The sequence below is a fragment of the Haemorhous mexicanus genome, chromosome 2, assembly GCF_027477595.1.
Source record: "Haemorhous mexicanus isolate bHaeMex1 chromosome 2, bHaeMex1.pri, whole genome shotgun sequence".
NCBI lineage: Eukaryota > Metazoa > Chordata > Aves > Passeriformes > Fringillidae > Haemorhous > Haemorhous mexicanus.
The window spans coordinates 32,759,873-32,777,026 of NC_082342.1; the positions used below are offsets into that span (position 1 = coordinate 32,759,873).

The following is a 17,154-nucleotide window of genomic DNA, read 5'->3' on the forward strand; positions in this document are numbered from 1 at the left end:
CCTGGACACTTCAGGGAATTCTGAGGCAGGGATGATGATCTTTGGCTTCTACTCAGCTTTGGTGAGGGTAGACTTGGAGACTCAACACTAAACTGTGTTGAGTTTTAGGCTCAACACTAAACTGTGCTGAGTTTTGGGCTCCCCAGTACACTAGAGACATTAACTCTGCATTGGAGAGAATCCAGCAGAGGGAAATAAGGATGATGAAAGGGATGGAGTATTTCCCACAGGAGGAGAGGCTGATAGAGATGGGACTGCTCAGCCTGGAGAGGACAAGGCTTCCAGCAATCTCATGAATAAGCACAAATAGTTGAAGGGAGGAAGTGAAGAGGACAGAGATGGGCTCTTTTCAGTTTCTCAGGGACAGGCCCAGAGGTGAAGAGCACAAACTGAAACACAGCAGGTTCCCTCTGAACACAAGGAAGCAGTGTTTTGCCATGAGGGTGACCGAGCACTGAAGCAGGTTACCCAGAGGGGTTGTAGAGTCTCCTTCCTTAGAGAAATTAAAAAATAGTCTGGACCTACTGCTGGGCTACTTGCTAGAGATGACCCTGCTTGAGCAGGGAGGGGGTTAAGGTGTACTCCAGAGAGCTCTTCCAAGTTCAGCTATTCTGTGTTTTCCCTTAAACATAAGCCAATTAAAATGTGTGGATAGAGCCCTGTGGCCTTGGTTGCCTCACTGCCAGATCATTCATCACATACATGATTGTGGGTGGGTGGACAGGGAACAATGAATGGAAAGTTCTTGACACTGGACTACATCTCATTTCAGGTGTTCAGAAGTGAAATGAGAATAGGATTGCCAGGTTCCCTCTGAGGGAGGGGCCTGAGAAAAGACTTTAAACAAGACAGAAAAGTGTAAAGAAAAGCAATAAGGGAGGGATTCACTTGCCCGGTTCCACTCACATTACAGAAATTGCACCCGAAGAATTATGGAGTGGAATACTGAGCAACTTAGGAGGGAAGATCTCTCCAAAGTGATTATTTTTTATTGTCTAGTGAAAAAAATAATTACTACATAAACCTATAATCTCACGTTGTTATTTCCAGGAGGGATGGCAGATATAGTGAAACAATCATGCTTTGAAACTCTCATTCTGCCCCTGGGTATTTCTATTTCCAGAAGAAAAACAGCAAAATGAAATCACATAGCATACTGCAAGCAAAGCAGATTTACAGTGATTAAACATGATTCACATCTCTCTCACCTTCCTAATAAAATACTGTTGGAAAAATAATACTGTGGCCTAAATTTTGTTGTTGCTTATATTTTACATCTGTAATTTTGGCCAAAATGGCTGGACTGAATGAAGTAGACACTAACTGGCCTCAAGCTACAAGAAGCTAAAGAATGGCTTCCAAAGGCAGGCACTGCAACTATCACAAACTTTCTGCTTCCAGCTGAACCCTGCCTCTGCATCCAGTCAGAGAGTTGCTTACATTCAAAAGAACCTTTATCCCTTTCCAAAATTGTCTAAGATAGGCTGCCCACAGCACTCAGGACTTTAGCCCACAGATAGCAATAATAATTGTTCCCAGGACAAGGAGCTTTTCCTGGCATTGCCTCAGTCCAGTCACTATAAATAGCATATCGAAAGTCAAGTCAGGAGGAAACAGAAAAAAATTCCCTGGCAATCTAAATAGGCAAAAGCCACTTCCTCTTATTCAAGCACTTAAAGTGAGCCTAGGGCTGTCTTCATACACACAGACAGAATCCATCTCTCATTTGTTTCGGAATGATTTTACCTTGCATTCCCTTCCTACTGCAGATCACGGCATCAGGTCCCCTTGCCGTGGTCCTGCAGCCTCTGCAGATGACTGTGCTCACTGGAGACAGTCATAACACACGTTCAGACTGCAGCGGGCCCACTGCCACCAGGGCTGGGATGTTTTCCTTTAGTGAACAATACCACTTCAGGACCATCCCAGAGAAAGCCTGAACAAGAGCGGCTTCTCCTGAAACACCTCCGTTGTGTTCCTGCAGAACAACTTCACACAAAACAGGAACACCAGCTAAGCCACAGACCTCGTCACTGGCGACAGAGCAACTTACCATCCCCCAGCACCAGGACTTTCCAAGAAAACACACTTCTAGCTCTGATTGATGCACAGTATCGGATGCAGGGACAGAGGGTTGTGGAGCTAGGACCTCGGGGGGCAGAGCAAGCTGCCACTTCCCATCAAGTCAAGCCTACTATGAGAGGGGAAGGCAGAGTCTGGAGTGCGCAAGCGCTTTTCCCTCAGCTTGTCTCAGTCATTTTTCATATCTTGGCACAGTGTCAGAACGCCACAACAGCTCAGCTGGGCACAGCTCATCTCAGACACTGACCCAGTTTTCCTCAGCTCCCCCTACAACACTCGCCCCTGTGTTGCCTGTGTTTGCCTGACTGCTCACTGGAGACAAGTTCCACCCAGGAGGCCAGAGGAGCAGCTTCTGACAGAATTCTAGCAATAACAAATAGCAAAACCAGCACAGAAAAGTGCTGGAATCATGGAGTGGCAGTAGGGAGAGGGGTAAAGAAAACAAAAATGAAGAGAGGACAGACCAAGGACCAAAGAGGTAGAGAAAGAGGCATTAAAAAGCTCACCTGGACAGTAAGGGCAGAGAGGAAATATCTGGAGAACGACGCAAAATGCAGCAAGAGGAGAAGGACCAAGAAAGGAAACTGGGAACTTCACCAGAGCTTTAGGTACACCCAGCAGTGACTTTAGGGAATGTGATACAGGTGACACACACTTTCTCTATGCAGATACGACTTGGAACTGAAGTGAGACACAAGAAGACATTCAGAAGAGCATAAAGTTGCTCTCTTCTTGACTGAGACAAGTGATCGGTTTCTTGTGTAGGAGCTCTGCTCCCAGGTGTACTGTGGGGCAGCAAGAATCAATACTAGAGGTGAGAGTACTGAAAATGAACAGTGTCAAAGCTGGAACTGGAGTCAACCTGGGAAGGATGAATGGACATAGATGATTTTGAGGCCTAGGGAAAATTGGATGTGCAGAGCTACAGAGGGCCTCAAATGAGAATGACTCTAGGTAAAGGGATGGAGTTTGGCACTTAGAGGGCAGGATGATGGAAAGGAGTTAGCAACCAATAATATTGTAGAATCATGATGCAGACATTTAGACACTGCATTTCTCAAAATGCTAGAAAGATAGCATAATTAGCATGCAGAAAACACACTAGAAAATAAGAATTGCGTCTTTTAGATAAAAGACTTCTTCCCCCTTCCCCTTCCCATAAATATTTCTATGGCTTGCTTATGGTGGTAGTAAATTCCTACTGGGCCAGGCTATTCCACAGTGACTGCTACTGTGCATCTTGCATCTTGCTCTGAATAAGGTGGAATCAGCCTGCCATAGAAGCCAGGCACAGTGATGCAGTAGGGCCTTGGGTTGATCTAGAGTTTCACAGTTACTACAACTGTTTGGGTGGGGAAGAGAGACTGGAGATGAAAGAAACAAAAGGAGAGAAAAGTGTGTCTTTTGAGTCTTAAAGAGGAGCATCAAATCAACTGAGATAAAATAAATGAAGTGACTAAGAACGCTTTCCTGCTTAACTGTTGATAGGAGATCAGTTGAGTAAGGGATTTTTTAGGTAAAAGAGGTGGAGCTGAAGCAATTACTGCCTAATTATACGTGGGAGAACTGCCAGGGAATGGGTTGTGTGAGGAGAAAAAAGGCAAAAACACGAGAGGAAAGAACTGGGCAGGGTAGGACAGAATATGAGCAGACAGCAAGCACTTGATACAGGAAAAGAAGTAAACTACTTGAAAAGGACCAAAATGTATGTGCAAGTAGGAGGAGGCTCAAGAGGCTGACAATGGGAGCAGTATGGAAGAAAAAAATATTGAAAAGGGTAATCTAGATCAAGGCACCAAACATTACTGTCAGCTGTGAGTTTACCTTGAAATTAAAGCTCTTACAAGCAGACACTAAGACACTGAGTTTGAAGCAGAGCAGGCTGTGGGGCAGGAGCTTATGGCTGTCATCAGCCACCTAATGGGAGGATATGAAGAAGGTGTAGGCACGAGGTGGCAGAACATGAGATAACAGACACAAGCTGTAATAACCTCTTACTACAGCTTACTAAAATCTTCTTCTACGTAGGAAAAAGTAGTTTCAACATGGGTGTTGTCAAATATTGGAACAGTTGCCCAGGGACATTGTGTAATCTTCATCCTCAGTAATAACTAAAACTAGAGTAGAACAGGCCTTGAGTGACCTAACCCAATTTGGTCCTGCTTTGAGCGTGGGGTTGGAGCAGATGACTTTCACAAGTCCCTGCAACGTAAATTATCCTGTGGTTTTAAATGAAGCATCCTTTAAATGATTAAAATTTAAGAAGAGCTTATTGTGCTCTTTTTTCCCTTTGCTACGAGAATGCACATATTTTTAGCAGACTATCAAATCTTTCATTTTAACACAAATCTTAACATTCTTTTAGCCTCACACACTGAAAAAGGTTTATCCAAGATGATGAGAAAGGGCGGTTTTTAGTAACACAAAAATAATCATGCAATATTCTTCCCAAACGAGACCTCCAACAGCTCCGTGCACAGCTGCTTGCTCCTGTAGTTATCAGTAATACAGATGTGATTCCTTCTGCAATCAGAAGGGACTGCATATACCAAAGGACATGGGCAATTTTATGGAATCCCTACATCAACTACAGATGACAGGCAGACCTTTTGCTTGCTAAATACTCTTAGAAACAAACATCCAGAGAAAGAAGAGAGAAGCAGCCAGGAGGAAGGCTAACCTTGGCAAACACCCAAATGCCCACCCTCTTACTCTCCCTCCTCAGCAAGATATAGGGAGAAAATTGGATGAGAAAGCTCGTGGGCAGAGGTAAAGAAGTTATAAAGACAGGGAGCTTGTTTACCAATTACTATCGCAGGCAAGACAGACTTGGCTTGGGGAAATTTAATTTATTGCTGATTAGCATAGATTTGGGTAATGAGAAAACAAAAACAAACATTAAACCAACACCTTTCCTCCTCCCTCTCCCAAGCTCAGCTTAAAGCTTTTCACTCCAAACTTGTTCTTTCCTCCTCTTTCTGGCTAGTGTTTTCTGCCTCTGGTTAAGTATGTTTGTACAGAGGCGCCACACACATGGCTAATCAGCTCAGCTCTGTCCAGAGCTCTGTCCTTCTTTATTTGGAAGTCAGCTTAGCACTTTATCAGGTGGTCATTCCTCTTCTCTTTTTTGTCTACATTGTCATTCAAAAAATACTTTTTAAAATGTCCCAGTCATAAATTCTAAATATTATTTTCAAAAGCACCTGGTAATCTAAATCCTATATGATTTTGCATGGCAAGACAATCTGTGTGCAGATATCTGCAGAAAGAAAAGGAACTAAGGTCCCAACCTTCTTTTTTTCCTCTGCAAACTGCCATTCTCTTTTTTTGACTGTTCAGCATGACAAGTCTAATCAGATAAAGTGAGACGTGAATCCCACACAGATTGCACCCCGCATCACCCAAAGGGCTTGCTAAAGGTTGCTGTTTCACTCTTCTATTTAGCTGCAGAAATCTGCCATATAGTAACACAGAGCAGGCAGTCTTATAAAAATAAGGAAAAAAGTACCTTAAATCATGATAGGGGGCAGGGGGAAAGGAAGGGTTTTCTATCTATCTGCTCAGAATGGCTCTTGGCAGATTTGTTGTTCTAAATAAAGAGATAACAGCTGGTCCAGGAAGGACTCCACAGGCTTGCATATGGTGAGGGGGAAGGCAATGCCCACACACTCTTCTACCAAAGTGTAAGGAAACTTGCTTCTCCTTCTTATCCTTGGTTGATTCTTCAGACTTATTAAGAACACCTCTCTGCATTATCATCAGTAGAAATCTGCCCTTGAGCTATTGCTTTTGTTCTGTGTTTCATCTAGAACACTGTGGCTGCTCTGTATCAGGGTGGACATCTGCTCTTAGGAAAGGAGAACACAAGCACAGAGGAGATGGGCTGGAGAGGACTCCACCCAGAGGAGCACCAAGCAAGGGGACACGAGCTGAATGTGGCTTCATTCAGACAGGACAGCAACACGTTGTTAGCAGGAGAAGAGACTGGGAGGGATGACCAAGCCAGAGGAGTTTACAAGAAACATGATGAGGAAAGAATACCCTTTAACATTATGATTCATATTTGGTTGTCATTGGCTGCTCTAGGCTGCTCATGGAATCTCAGGAAGTAAATTACAGGAACTGACTTTTGTAGCTTGATAGACTGTCATTATTCCAGGTATTCCTTACAATATTAACCATTTTCATCTGTCTCCAACTTCTGTGACAATAAGGCTGCAAGGAAGTATCAGCTTTCACTGAATACTATGGAAAACGGAAGACATTTTTTTTAAAAATCCTTGGTTTTATTTGGGAAGCCAAATTTCTTTTTTTTTTTTTTTTTTTTGACTGCTTAAGACTACTATCTGAAACTAAAATATTGACTGGCAGTTTATTTAGACTGTGAACTAGTCATGCTACTGATGCAGACAACAAATTTAGTGCCACAGAGAGCTGCTCTATGTCAGAGCTTACTGTCTCTGAAGCAGCACTAAAGGAATGTAGTTACATTTCTCTCAGAATGAACAGGATAAAAAGGCACACACATTTTAATTATTCTCAAAGTTTAAACAAATGAAAAGCACTTACCAATTTTAATTGCTTTTTAAGTCTCCAGTACAATGACCTGTATTTTAATAAAGCTAATTTGCATGACCCAAATCACTTCATGAAGCAGGAATTTAAGGAAATATTGACAACATTAATTATTCGTTGCATTTGCACTCTGGGGTTAACTAGAGTATTTGTATGTTCCATGTCCAAGTTGAACTCTTGTTTGAATACATCTAACTTTTAAATTTTGTCTGCAGCCAACATTTTAGACTGCTGAGAGATTTTGAGTAGATGTGTATTAAAACAAAGGAAGCACCAGAAGAACATCATACACAAATTATACAACCAACATAAGCAGTTTCCTCTAATGGACTGTCCTAACCTTAAGATAGGAGCACAGTCATGACATTAGACTGGGTGCTCAGCCTTGGCCAGAATTTAGCCCAATACCACTTCTGGGTGACACATAATGTACTTTACTTCTTCCTACAAACATATCACAGAAATACCATTGGCCCTGGGGCAGACAATACATTATTGGTAATGATGATACCATTATAACTGCTTTTTCTAGTCAGGACAGGCTCACAGAGCCACATTTTCCCTCTTCCATGACCAGGCTGCTGCCCTTTTCCTTTTTTTTTTTTTTTTTTTTTTTTTATTACTATACACTAGCAAAAGGGCCCAAAATAGCTAGGACAGAGAGTGTATTAGCTCTGGGCTCAGCTCTCCTCCATGTGGCATCTTCCTTCTAATGCTGCTGCCTCTTGGTAAAGCAGTGGAATTATGGCAGATCTGGCTAGTGACAGCTCCTGCGAGTTCTGTACAAGTACCCTCAGAGGCTGTCTCTGGTGGCAGCTGTAACTAAGGCCTGAGTGGAGCTTCCAACCATATTCTTAGCAGCAAGCAGTTGTGTCCTGGTTTTGGCCAGGACAAGGACAATCTCTTGCATTAGCTGAGAGTGGGCATGGCTGTGGGGGTGGAACCAGGACCAGATGTTACTCTACACCGCCTCTTATCATTGACAGGGGTGGGGGGAAGGCACTCACACTCCAAGGAAAAGGGCATTCCTTTCCGTTGGGAGAAAACCTTTCTGTGTTGGAAAGAACCAATCAGATCAGTATTTGTTTATTGTCAGTTCCCATGTAAATCATCCGTCTTATACCTTTTGTTGTTATTACTGTTCATTTTATTATCTCATTGCTGTTTCCAGTAAACTGCTCTTATCGTAACTGATGATCTTTGCCTTTTGTGCTTCCAACTGGAGGGGGAGCCAGTGGCAGCGTGGTTTCAGTGGCAATACCAAACTGGAGAACACCATTCCTAAGCCATGACAAGTGGTCACTCCAACTCCAGTCTGAGGAGCTAAACGTGTGAAAAGAGGCTGCTACAAGGCAATCTCTGTGAGAAATTATTTACTCTCCCAGCTCTGTGAAATTTTGGCTAGGGCCAAATATTGCTAACACAGAGAACCACTGAAAAAGGGCTGCCTAAGGGGAAGAGGGAAAAAAGTTCTCTCACCTTGGCAGGCTCGTTCATCATCCACAGGCTGGTAGCCAGCCTTGCAGGTACATCGTCCAATGGCCACCATCCACTCCCCTTCTCCGTTGCAGTGCAGCCGAACACTCGAGGACCCCGTCGTGCTCGTCTCCTCAGCGTTGGGCACGCACGTCCCCGGGGACTCCACCAGTGAGGTCCTCTCCCCGCCAGCAAACGTTTCAGGAAAGGAGGCAAACCCTTTCACCACAGCTGGGCACTTGTAGAAAAAGACTTGGACTGCCACCAAGGACATGCAGGCTCCTGAATCTTGGAAGGCCAGGTAGAAGCCATGCTTGGTGAGTGGCCCAAAGCTACGTACTTTAACATTCATCTTGACCACCTTCCCAGTGCTGTCCACCTGGGAAAAGCTTTCATCAGCTGCAATAGTATCCACTTTGGTCCAGGGGCCCTCACGCCACTCTGGCATGTCCTGAGAGGCAATGTCAGCCTCTGACTGGTGGTAGTAGAGGGTGAAAGTCTCCTTGCAGGAGGAGGCCACGGTGCGCATGCTGGCACAGTCCCTCACGGAGAAGCGGAGGCGGACGTGGACGCGGTGAGCCCCGCGCCGCTCGATGAAGTGAGTGCGCAGCCAGTTATTCTGACCCGGTTCAGCCACGTTGCACACTTGAAAGGTTCGGATCAGGCGCTTCTTGTCATCCAGGACACTTACCTCATCCCACTACAATGGATACAGAGGAGAAAAAAGAAACAGTGATAAAAATACAGATTCAGTATTCGACTGCACCAAGAATACAGGACAGGTCATTGTCTTCCCCCTCTCCCTGACATGTCTATGACAAGATTTGAACTTGTTGATGGTATGTGCAGCAGAGCCTTCTAGACAGAGCACAACCCTGTAAAGAAGAGCAGTCAAAGCTCTGAAGTAAGAATTGTTGTGACAGAAAACATAAATCATGCAAACTTGGTCACACGACATCAAGAATCTTAAAATGCGAGAGTCACACTTTCTTCCTTCCTATTTTCCTATCTCTTATCTCCAGAGACAAAACAAATGACACAAACAAACGAGACAGAGCAAAAGACACCGTTCTCTGGAGAACACATTAAAGCAGAAGTCCCTTCTACCTAGCTTTACCACAGTGAGAGCTGTGTTCTGCCATCGCCTATGCATTTAAACCACTCAGCATGGCCACTGCAGGGGCAGGTCCAGATCTAGTTTTTGGCTGCAGAAAGCCACAAGGCAGGGATAAGGAGGGGTGGAAGCAGGTTCCTGTATAAAGCTGTAAAACAAAACCCTCCTTGCCCTCTTAACAAGCTTTACAGAATAGTTACAAGGCCCTGGGTATGACAGAGGACATGCACAGTGAGACAGAAGAGAAGGAACCTGCTCAAGCATTTTCATGAAGGTCTGACCAACCAACTTCTCACAATAAGATCTGCATTAAGACCATCTGCCAAGAAGAAACAACAGAAGTGATGGTCATTAGTGACTCCCTCCTGTGTGAAACAGAAGCACCCTTTTACTGATCAGAACATCTTTTCAGGCAAGTGCTGTCTCCCTGGGCCCCAGTTTAGCAATGTCACCAAATGATGGAAGAGCTTAGTACAGCCTTCAGACTACTATCCACACCTGCTTTTTCACATGGGTACAAATAATGTCCCAACAAAAAGTGTGAAGTTGACAAGAGAGTTTTCAGGGCCCTGGATGAAATGTTAAAAAAATCAGGAGCAGAGGTAGTGTTTTTTTCAATCTTTTCAGCAGCAGTAAGGCACATTTGAAAGAAAACAAATGATGCCAAGACATCAATACTGACTTCAGGACTGGTGCCTCTGCCAAAATGCTTGGGTTTGTAACCACTGAAGAATCTCTGAGACATAGGGTGTGTTGGGACATGACAGGATCCACCGTCCTGATGGAAGAAATGTATCTTTGTTCATAAACCGGAGGAACTGATTGAGAGATTTAATCTATAATTGATGAATGAAGGGCATACCACCAGGAGAGCTGAAGGTAAACCAAGGGCTGGCATGGCATAGACTTAGGACAGCAGTGCCAGCTGGGATCACGCATGCTGCTCCTGGGAGCATGGAGAGCTCAGGAGCGCAACTGAAATGTTTGTACACCACGGGAGCATTGGGCAATCATTCATGGCACAAAGCTTAACAAGAACAAGTGCCAGATCCTGCACCTGGGATGGAGTAACTGCAGGCACAACCTGTGACAGGAGTGTCTGCAGAGTGCCCTGCAGGGCGGCCCTGGGGTGCTGGGGGCAGCAGCAGCAGCTCAGTGAGAGCCAGCAGGGCGTGCCCGGGCAGCCCAGAGGGCAGGAGCCGTGTCCTGGGGGCATCAACCACAGAGCACAGCCGGGCACAGGGGGATCACCCGCTGTGCTCAGTGCTGCTGCAGCCTCACCAGGAGTGCTGGGAGCAGCTCTGGGCACCACCACTCCAGAGGAGTGGGAAAGTCTCTAAATGTGGGCAGAAGGGGAGACAAAGCTGGAGAATGGGCTGGAAGGTGTGTCCTGGGAGGAGTGGCTGAGGGCTCTGGGTTTGTCCAGTTTGGAGAAAAGAGAGGCTGAGGGGTGACCCCTTGCCCTGCAGCTCCCTGAAGAGGGGAATTGGAGAGGAAAGTGCTGATCCCTTCTCCTACCCATGATAGGATGCATGGGAATGGTTCAAATCTGTTTCAGAGGAAGCTCAGAATTGACATCAGGAAACATTTCTTTACTTAGAGGGTGGTCAGACACTGGAACAGGCTTCCTAGAGAGGTGATCAATACCCCAAACCTGTCAGTGTGTAAGAGACATTTGACAGTGCCCTTTATAACATGCTTCAACTTTTGGTCAGCCCTTAAGTGGCTGGGCAGCTGGACTAGGTGACTGTTGTAGGTACCTTCCAACTGAAATATTCTGTTCTATTCTATTCTATTCTATTCTATTCTATTCTATTCTATTCTATTCTATTCTGTTCTGTTCTGTTCTGTTCTGTTCTGTTCCGTTCTGTTCCGTTCCATTCCATTCCATTCATGTATGGAGGGGTGCCTGGAGAACTCTTTAGTATCTCTGGAGCAGAGGTGAAGGAATAGGGTAAGGACATGGCAATAGCATCCCACTCAGCACCCTTCTCTCCTAACAATCTGGCTTTGCAAAACACACTGTTCAAATTCTTCATAGGTACAAAATCTATAAACCAAGTTTCACAGTTTCCCTTTCTTCATCAGATGCATGCATGTCTTCCCAGCAGGCACAGAGTCAAGAAGAGGGACAAGGGAAATGCTTACCCCATCAGAAGGGTGTGCAGTCCAGCCAATCTCTGAGGTCTCTTGCGTTGTATCCAGAAGTATTTCTGTTTGTATTTAAAAAAATTAAATAAAAAAAGTATTTTGTGCTATTCCAAGTCAGACTAAAATCTTATCTGTTTCTCTCAAGACAGTTTGTAGAGGACTTCCATACACCAAAAATAAACATTCATGTTTTGAGACTAAATATGACAGGTTATGTCCATACTAATAAATTATGAAAGGCCAAGACAAAGGCAGAGGCACTGGGCACATAATCATGCTAACTCATGATTCTCAAGTTGCTTGGCAATATTCTCACCAGACTTTCCCAGGCAAAGTATCAGCACACTGACAGCATAGTGCAGAGTTATCAAAACAAGCAGCTCAGGTGAGGCCACTCTTTTTGGAAAGGAAAAGGTGGGACACAAGATGAGCTACATGAATGCATGCCAGTCTCACTAGGACTATGGCTGCCCATTTCATCTGCACATGTAAGTGTGGACACAAGGCCAAAGCATGTTTGTTCCCAGTTCTGGAACCAAACTTCTTTGGGAGTTTCTGACCCAGCTGATCCTGTAATGGATTAATTTTGTTCTGGAGCTGGGAATTACATTGCAGGCCTGTGTAGGAATCCCAGTATTAGATAATCTGTTGCATTATTACACTGCTCAAGAGTAGGGTACATGCAGAACTTCACAGGCCTAGTTTGTTCCCACAACTAGTCTGCATTTCCATTGTTAATGAATCTACCACTGGAGACAGATCAGATACCAGCCTTGACTGCTCTTGGACAGTTATGCTCTGCTTGGCTACAAAGAAACACAAAAGAGATTTTGACAGTACAAACTATAAACATAGTATTCTCCAAAAGAGAATGTCAGGGTCTGAGAGCACTGTGGTATGCAAGCACGCTCTCTTCACTTTGCATATTTAGGACACAGAATAAGAAAATAACTAAGTTGAATAGGTATTTACATGTGTTGATATATACTGTATAAATCAATTGGCTTTTCTTAAATTCTGGGAAGCTTTATTTGCTTATTTTGATTTTTATATTTCTATCTTATTGCTTAAAAAAAAAAAACCTGCAAAAACCAGATTAAAAAGTCCAACCCAAAACCTAACAGCCAGCTTACTTACAAATAAGGTTCACAATCCATTATTAAACCTTGCAAAGGTTTAGTAATATGATTGTTCCATGTTTTATGCAGGAGAGAGATCCTAAATGGTTTTTATTTCAGTTATGAATTGCTTATGTCACTACCCCTACCAATACACCTGGGGATTCACTCCACATTAATCACAGGAAAGGAAAGACTCATCCTACAGCAGACATGATCAAGTGAGCAAGTTTATACAGACTTCACTGATGTCCCTGAACTATATTCCCTATATTCCTACAGGACATTTAATACCTTTTAGACCTCCCTGAGGATGCAGCTCCTTGATTCAAAAGCAGTGCAAAATACCAGGGCTGGCTTGCCAAAACTGGAAAGAACTACTCGTTACAGCTGAAGTGCAACCCCACTAAAATTATGTAACAGACCTCAGGAAATGCTGAGCTGCTCAGTTCTCAAGGATAGCTCAGCTCAGACAGCCCCTCTGAGCAGCAGAACATCTGCAAAAGGCCTATGCCTCCCTGAGGCACAGTCTTCCCTAGGCTGTCCCAGCAGCAGAGGAACTTGGCATTCCCCCATGCCCATTACCTTCTCAATTGCACAGTCTGGCACAGGGATTGCACAGTGTCATGTCATTACTTTGCCACTGGGATCCCAGACATAGCCTTGATATGCTGAAATAATACACAAGGGCATTTTTCAACACAGAAAGAACTTTTTTCCTAATCAGATCTGAGTCAGTCTCCCATTTACCAAAGTACAATGCTTCTACCCCATGGAAACTCTAGAAGAAAATAAAACAGAGAAAAGTTAACCAGGGCATGGAAAGCCATACAGAAATTGAGAAAGGAATGGAGAAGAAAGGAAACAGAAAAGTCTTGCTCAGTAGCCCGTGCTCTGCCGTGTCAAGCATATTCTCCAGACAACTTCTCACCAGTGAGCAAGGTAGTATTTACCAAGCACATGAGTGTTTTACAAGCAAACAGAAATAGGCAGCCTGAAGCAGACAGAACTGTCCCTTTCACAGTGAATACTTTAGTCAGAAACCACTAGAAAAATAAGAAAAGTACACAAGAAATTTTCAGAAACCACTAGAAAAATAAGAAAAGTACACAAGAATTTTGTGTGCATAAATCTCATTTCACAACCTATGACCAAAAGTCCCTCACTATTTTTGTTCTTCCTCCCTTTCCTACTGGCTGCATGCCTGGAATCACATCCCCAGTCACACTAGCTGCATGCACACTCATAAATCTAACAAGCTGTTAAACTGCTCTCTAGCTCTGAGGACAACAGGCTCATGTTCATGTTCCCATGGCTAAAAATTCCAACCCCACAGAAGTGCACAGCTGCATCCAAACCACCTCCCAGAAATGGTCCTCAGTCCATCCTAACCCCTGGCCCATGTGTAGGCACTGTTTGTGATAAGATTACTTGGAATGGGCCAAACAAATCCATGGCTGTGCTGATAATTTAACAGTATTAATGACTACATGTGTACAGGTATAAGCCTTCACTCTGACACTTTATTAGCACTGCTGACTGATGTAGCACTTCACATCCTCACTGGGCTGGGCCAGACCAGTATTCTGCTGCTCTTCAGGGCCGACAGAAATGATCTGTTCAGCTGAATTTATCACCTTGGAAGAAAAATGGCTTATACCCTTTCAACATTCCTCAAAATCAAGGGTCTTGCAACATCAGGTTAGACTCAGTCTCAGTCCAGCTCATGATGCTGCTAGGGGCAACACTGATTGAGGTATCTCAGGGTATCATTGCAGCAGTATTTCACTCTGCATTAAAAATGAGGAATAGACAAGGTATCTGAGCAACCTACATGCTTTGAAACACATGAAATTATTACAGTTCTACAATTCTTTTTCCACTCCTGGTTTAATCTCAGTTTTGAAGAATGATATTCCAATTTCATATTACAACTATTATTTTACTTCAAGGAAGATAAAAACAACTGATGAGAGATTCTCCTATATGTCTCTTCCCTAAACTAAAAAAAACAGAAAAAAATCACATTTTTGAGAAAAGTCAAATGGGTTCATTACACTCTGCAAATTCTAAACTCTCATTTGAGTATACTCAGTTCTTGCCAGCCAGAAAGGGTGAAATAAAAATCCCAAATACTTCTGCTAGTACTATTCTATATTTACATCACAAACAAATCTCTTGGGCTTCGTTATGCTATAATGTCAACATCCAGAAAAACTAGGTGAAGGCTGGAAGCTATTACAGATCAGGCTGTTCAGAATAGGCACATTAATAATTTTCACATTTTGGTCTGCCTGTACTTTCAAGCAAGACTATTAAGCACTGTGTTACAGACAAAATGATCCCCTGATGCAAGAGGATGACAATTCACCCAAGGATGACTGACCCTTAGACAACCTTCATGGAGGCAGAGATGGCCTAACAGCTTTCTGGATTGAAGAACATTTGCCCCTGGTGTCTTAACAGTGCAGTGGTGCAAGAGGGAATTATACAACCAAAGCCTTGCAAACCACAGCCACAGACAAGAGCTGATCCTGAGAAGAAAGTAAAAGAATCCCTTTACTTACGTGATGAGAATCTGCTTCTCAAACTGTAGAATCACAGAATGAAACAAGCTGGAAGGGAGGTACAGAGGTCATCTTAACCAACACCCCGCTCAAGGCCAGGCTAAATTACAATAGGCTGCTCCAAACCTTGTCCACTTGAATTCTGAATATCTCCAAATGTACACCGACGGAAGGCAAAGGGCACTATGGTAAAAGGTAACATTCAGAGAGTTTGCTTTGCTATGGAGCTGAATGCCTCAAGCAGCAAAACTTGCTTGCTTAACCGATTTGAAAAGAACTGAAACATTTCTGAGCTTATTCCATGATCATTCCTTGAAATATTAAGAAGAGTGTGAATGTTCTCTAAGAAGGCTGGGAAGAGAAAGCATTCCCTGGGCTTGTGCAAAAGTAGTGTTAGGAGCTGTCAAATCCAGTAGCCTCACACAAGGCAGGCTGCTGCCGCTCTGTGGCCCCAGGCACAACCAATAGCAGGCTTAGGTGGGTATTCCCAACAGGCACACACACAAACACAGGCAGACACTGCACATCTATGAATGGCCAGCCACAAAGATCAACACAGACAGAAGCACTCACCAGTCATGCAAACAGAAACAGCACCACCAACAGCCTCATCCTGCTCTCCTTTCTGGTTGGTCAGGATTGAGGTCTGCTACTGGGAAATATATTTGCATTTGTATAAAATGCAGATCTCTGCAATAACTGTCCTTAAATATTTAGCCTCCTGACCCCTGGATCTGTGGTCTCTCCATCTGCTGGCACCTGAAGCTCACCTGAAGCCCCATCCTGGTGTGAGCAGTCAGACAGGCTCACTCACTGATACACCCCTTCACACACACACAGAGGCACAGTATGGATCCTCTGCCAACTGGATTTAAGGGTGCACCCTACCCAGCAGCTAGCCCTGGGTGCTTGCTCTCCTGGGTTACTATTCTGTGGATCACTCCTTGAAGTGGTCTTTGACACTTGGCCTACCCAGGAGTTGCTCTGGGACCATCTTGGGTCCAGGTGCACTGAGATACACAATACATAGACAGTACTCTCAAAGAACCCCTGGAATTTATGGTGACCACAATACCTGACCTGGACCTCCTCATAGTTCTCCCCTCACTAGATAAAACCCTTCATTTGTCTCACATTTAAACTGGTGTCTCATTCCTGCTCCAGACTCTGCTCTTTCCCTGCCTTCCCAACCCACTAACTCCACCATCAAACAAATCTGGCTTGCTATAGAGATCACAGACTCACTAATACAAGCTCACTCACTCCAGCTGCTTGCATCACAGATGCACAGATCCTATGACCTGTGGTCCACCTTGAGTTCCTAGCACTTGATTTTCATCCATTCCATCATCTTCAGCTGCTGGTAGCGCTGACTCATGGGCCACTCTGACCTGTGGTTCAATTCCAGTTGTTGGTACATAACTTAAAAAAATGTGCATACACACACATACACAAAACAAAGCCCCCTCACCCAGGTAAACTGGTGAAAAATGGAATTTAGTAAGAAGACAGGATGGACTGTGGTGATCAGATGCCTGACAGCCATACTGACCTGCAGCTGGTGTATGTGACTGGCTCCTTATCTCTCTACTTTCTCACACTTAATCCTCCCTTTCCACACCTACAGTTACTCCCCTCAACAACCCGCAATAAACTTTGCAGATTATCTCCCCTACATCCCATAATAAATACCATGTCCTGTTGGCAATAATCTCCTTCAATCTGAAAGGCTTTCCAGAGAGCACTTCCATTGATTTAACTTAATGGGTTCAATCCCACCCCACGGACTGATCACACTCCCGTGATAGCTCTGGGAGAAGCTGGGTCAGGGCACTTATTTCTCTGTTGGGTTACCAGGGTTCCCCTGCCTTTCACTGTTCCTCTGTGCTCCTTTGAGCATGGGGAGAGGACCCTTTTATCAGGAACCTTTTATCACTTATATAAACAAAATATATTTATTCATGGGGTCTACCATCTGGAGACAAAATACAGTGAAACATCTGGGAAGCCTTAAATACACTAGAATGTCTTCCAAAACTAAACAGTAGTTGTGGTGAAGTAAATAATATAT

At 44.0% G+C, this 17,154-nt stretch overlaps 1 protein-coding gene across 4 annotated transcripts in view; it reads right to left on the reverse strand.

Annotated features, from left to right (window-relative positions):
* The window catches only part of EPHB6 (EPH receptor B6), a 66,677-nt gene that overhangs the window by 25,993 nt on the left and 23,530 nt on the right, over positions 1-17,154 (reverse strand). For all 4 annotated transcript variants that reach the window (XM_059838294.1, XM_059838292.1, XM_059838295.1 and 1 more), the window contains exons 3-4: positions 11,396-11,460; positions 8,137-8,833 (exon numbers count right to left, since the gene is read on the reverse strand). In XM_059838294.1, coding sequence (XP_059694277.1) covers positions 8,137-8,833; positions 11,396-11,460 — 762 coding nt within the window. The remainder of the gene's footprint in view (positions 1-8,136; positions 8,834-11,395; positions 11,461-17,154) is intronic.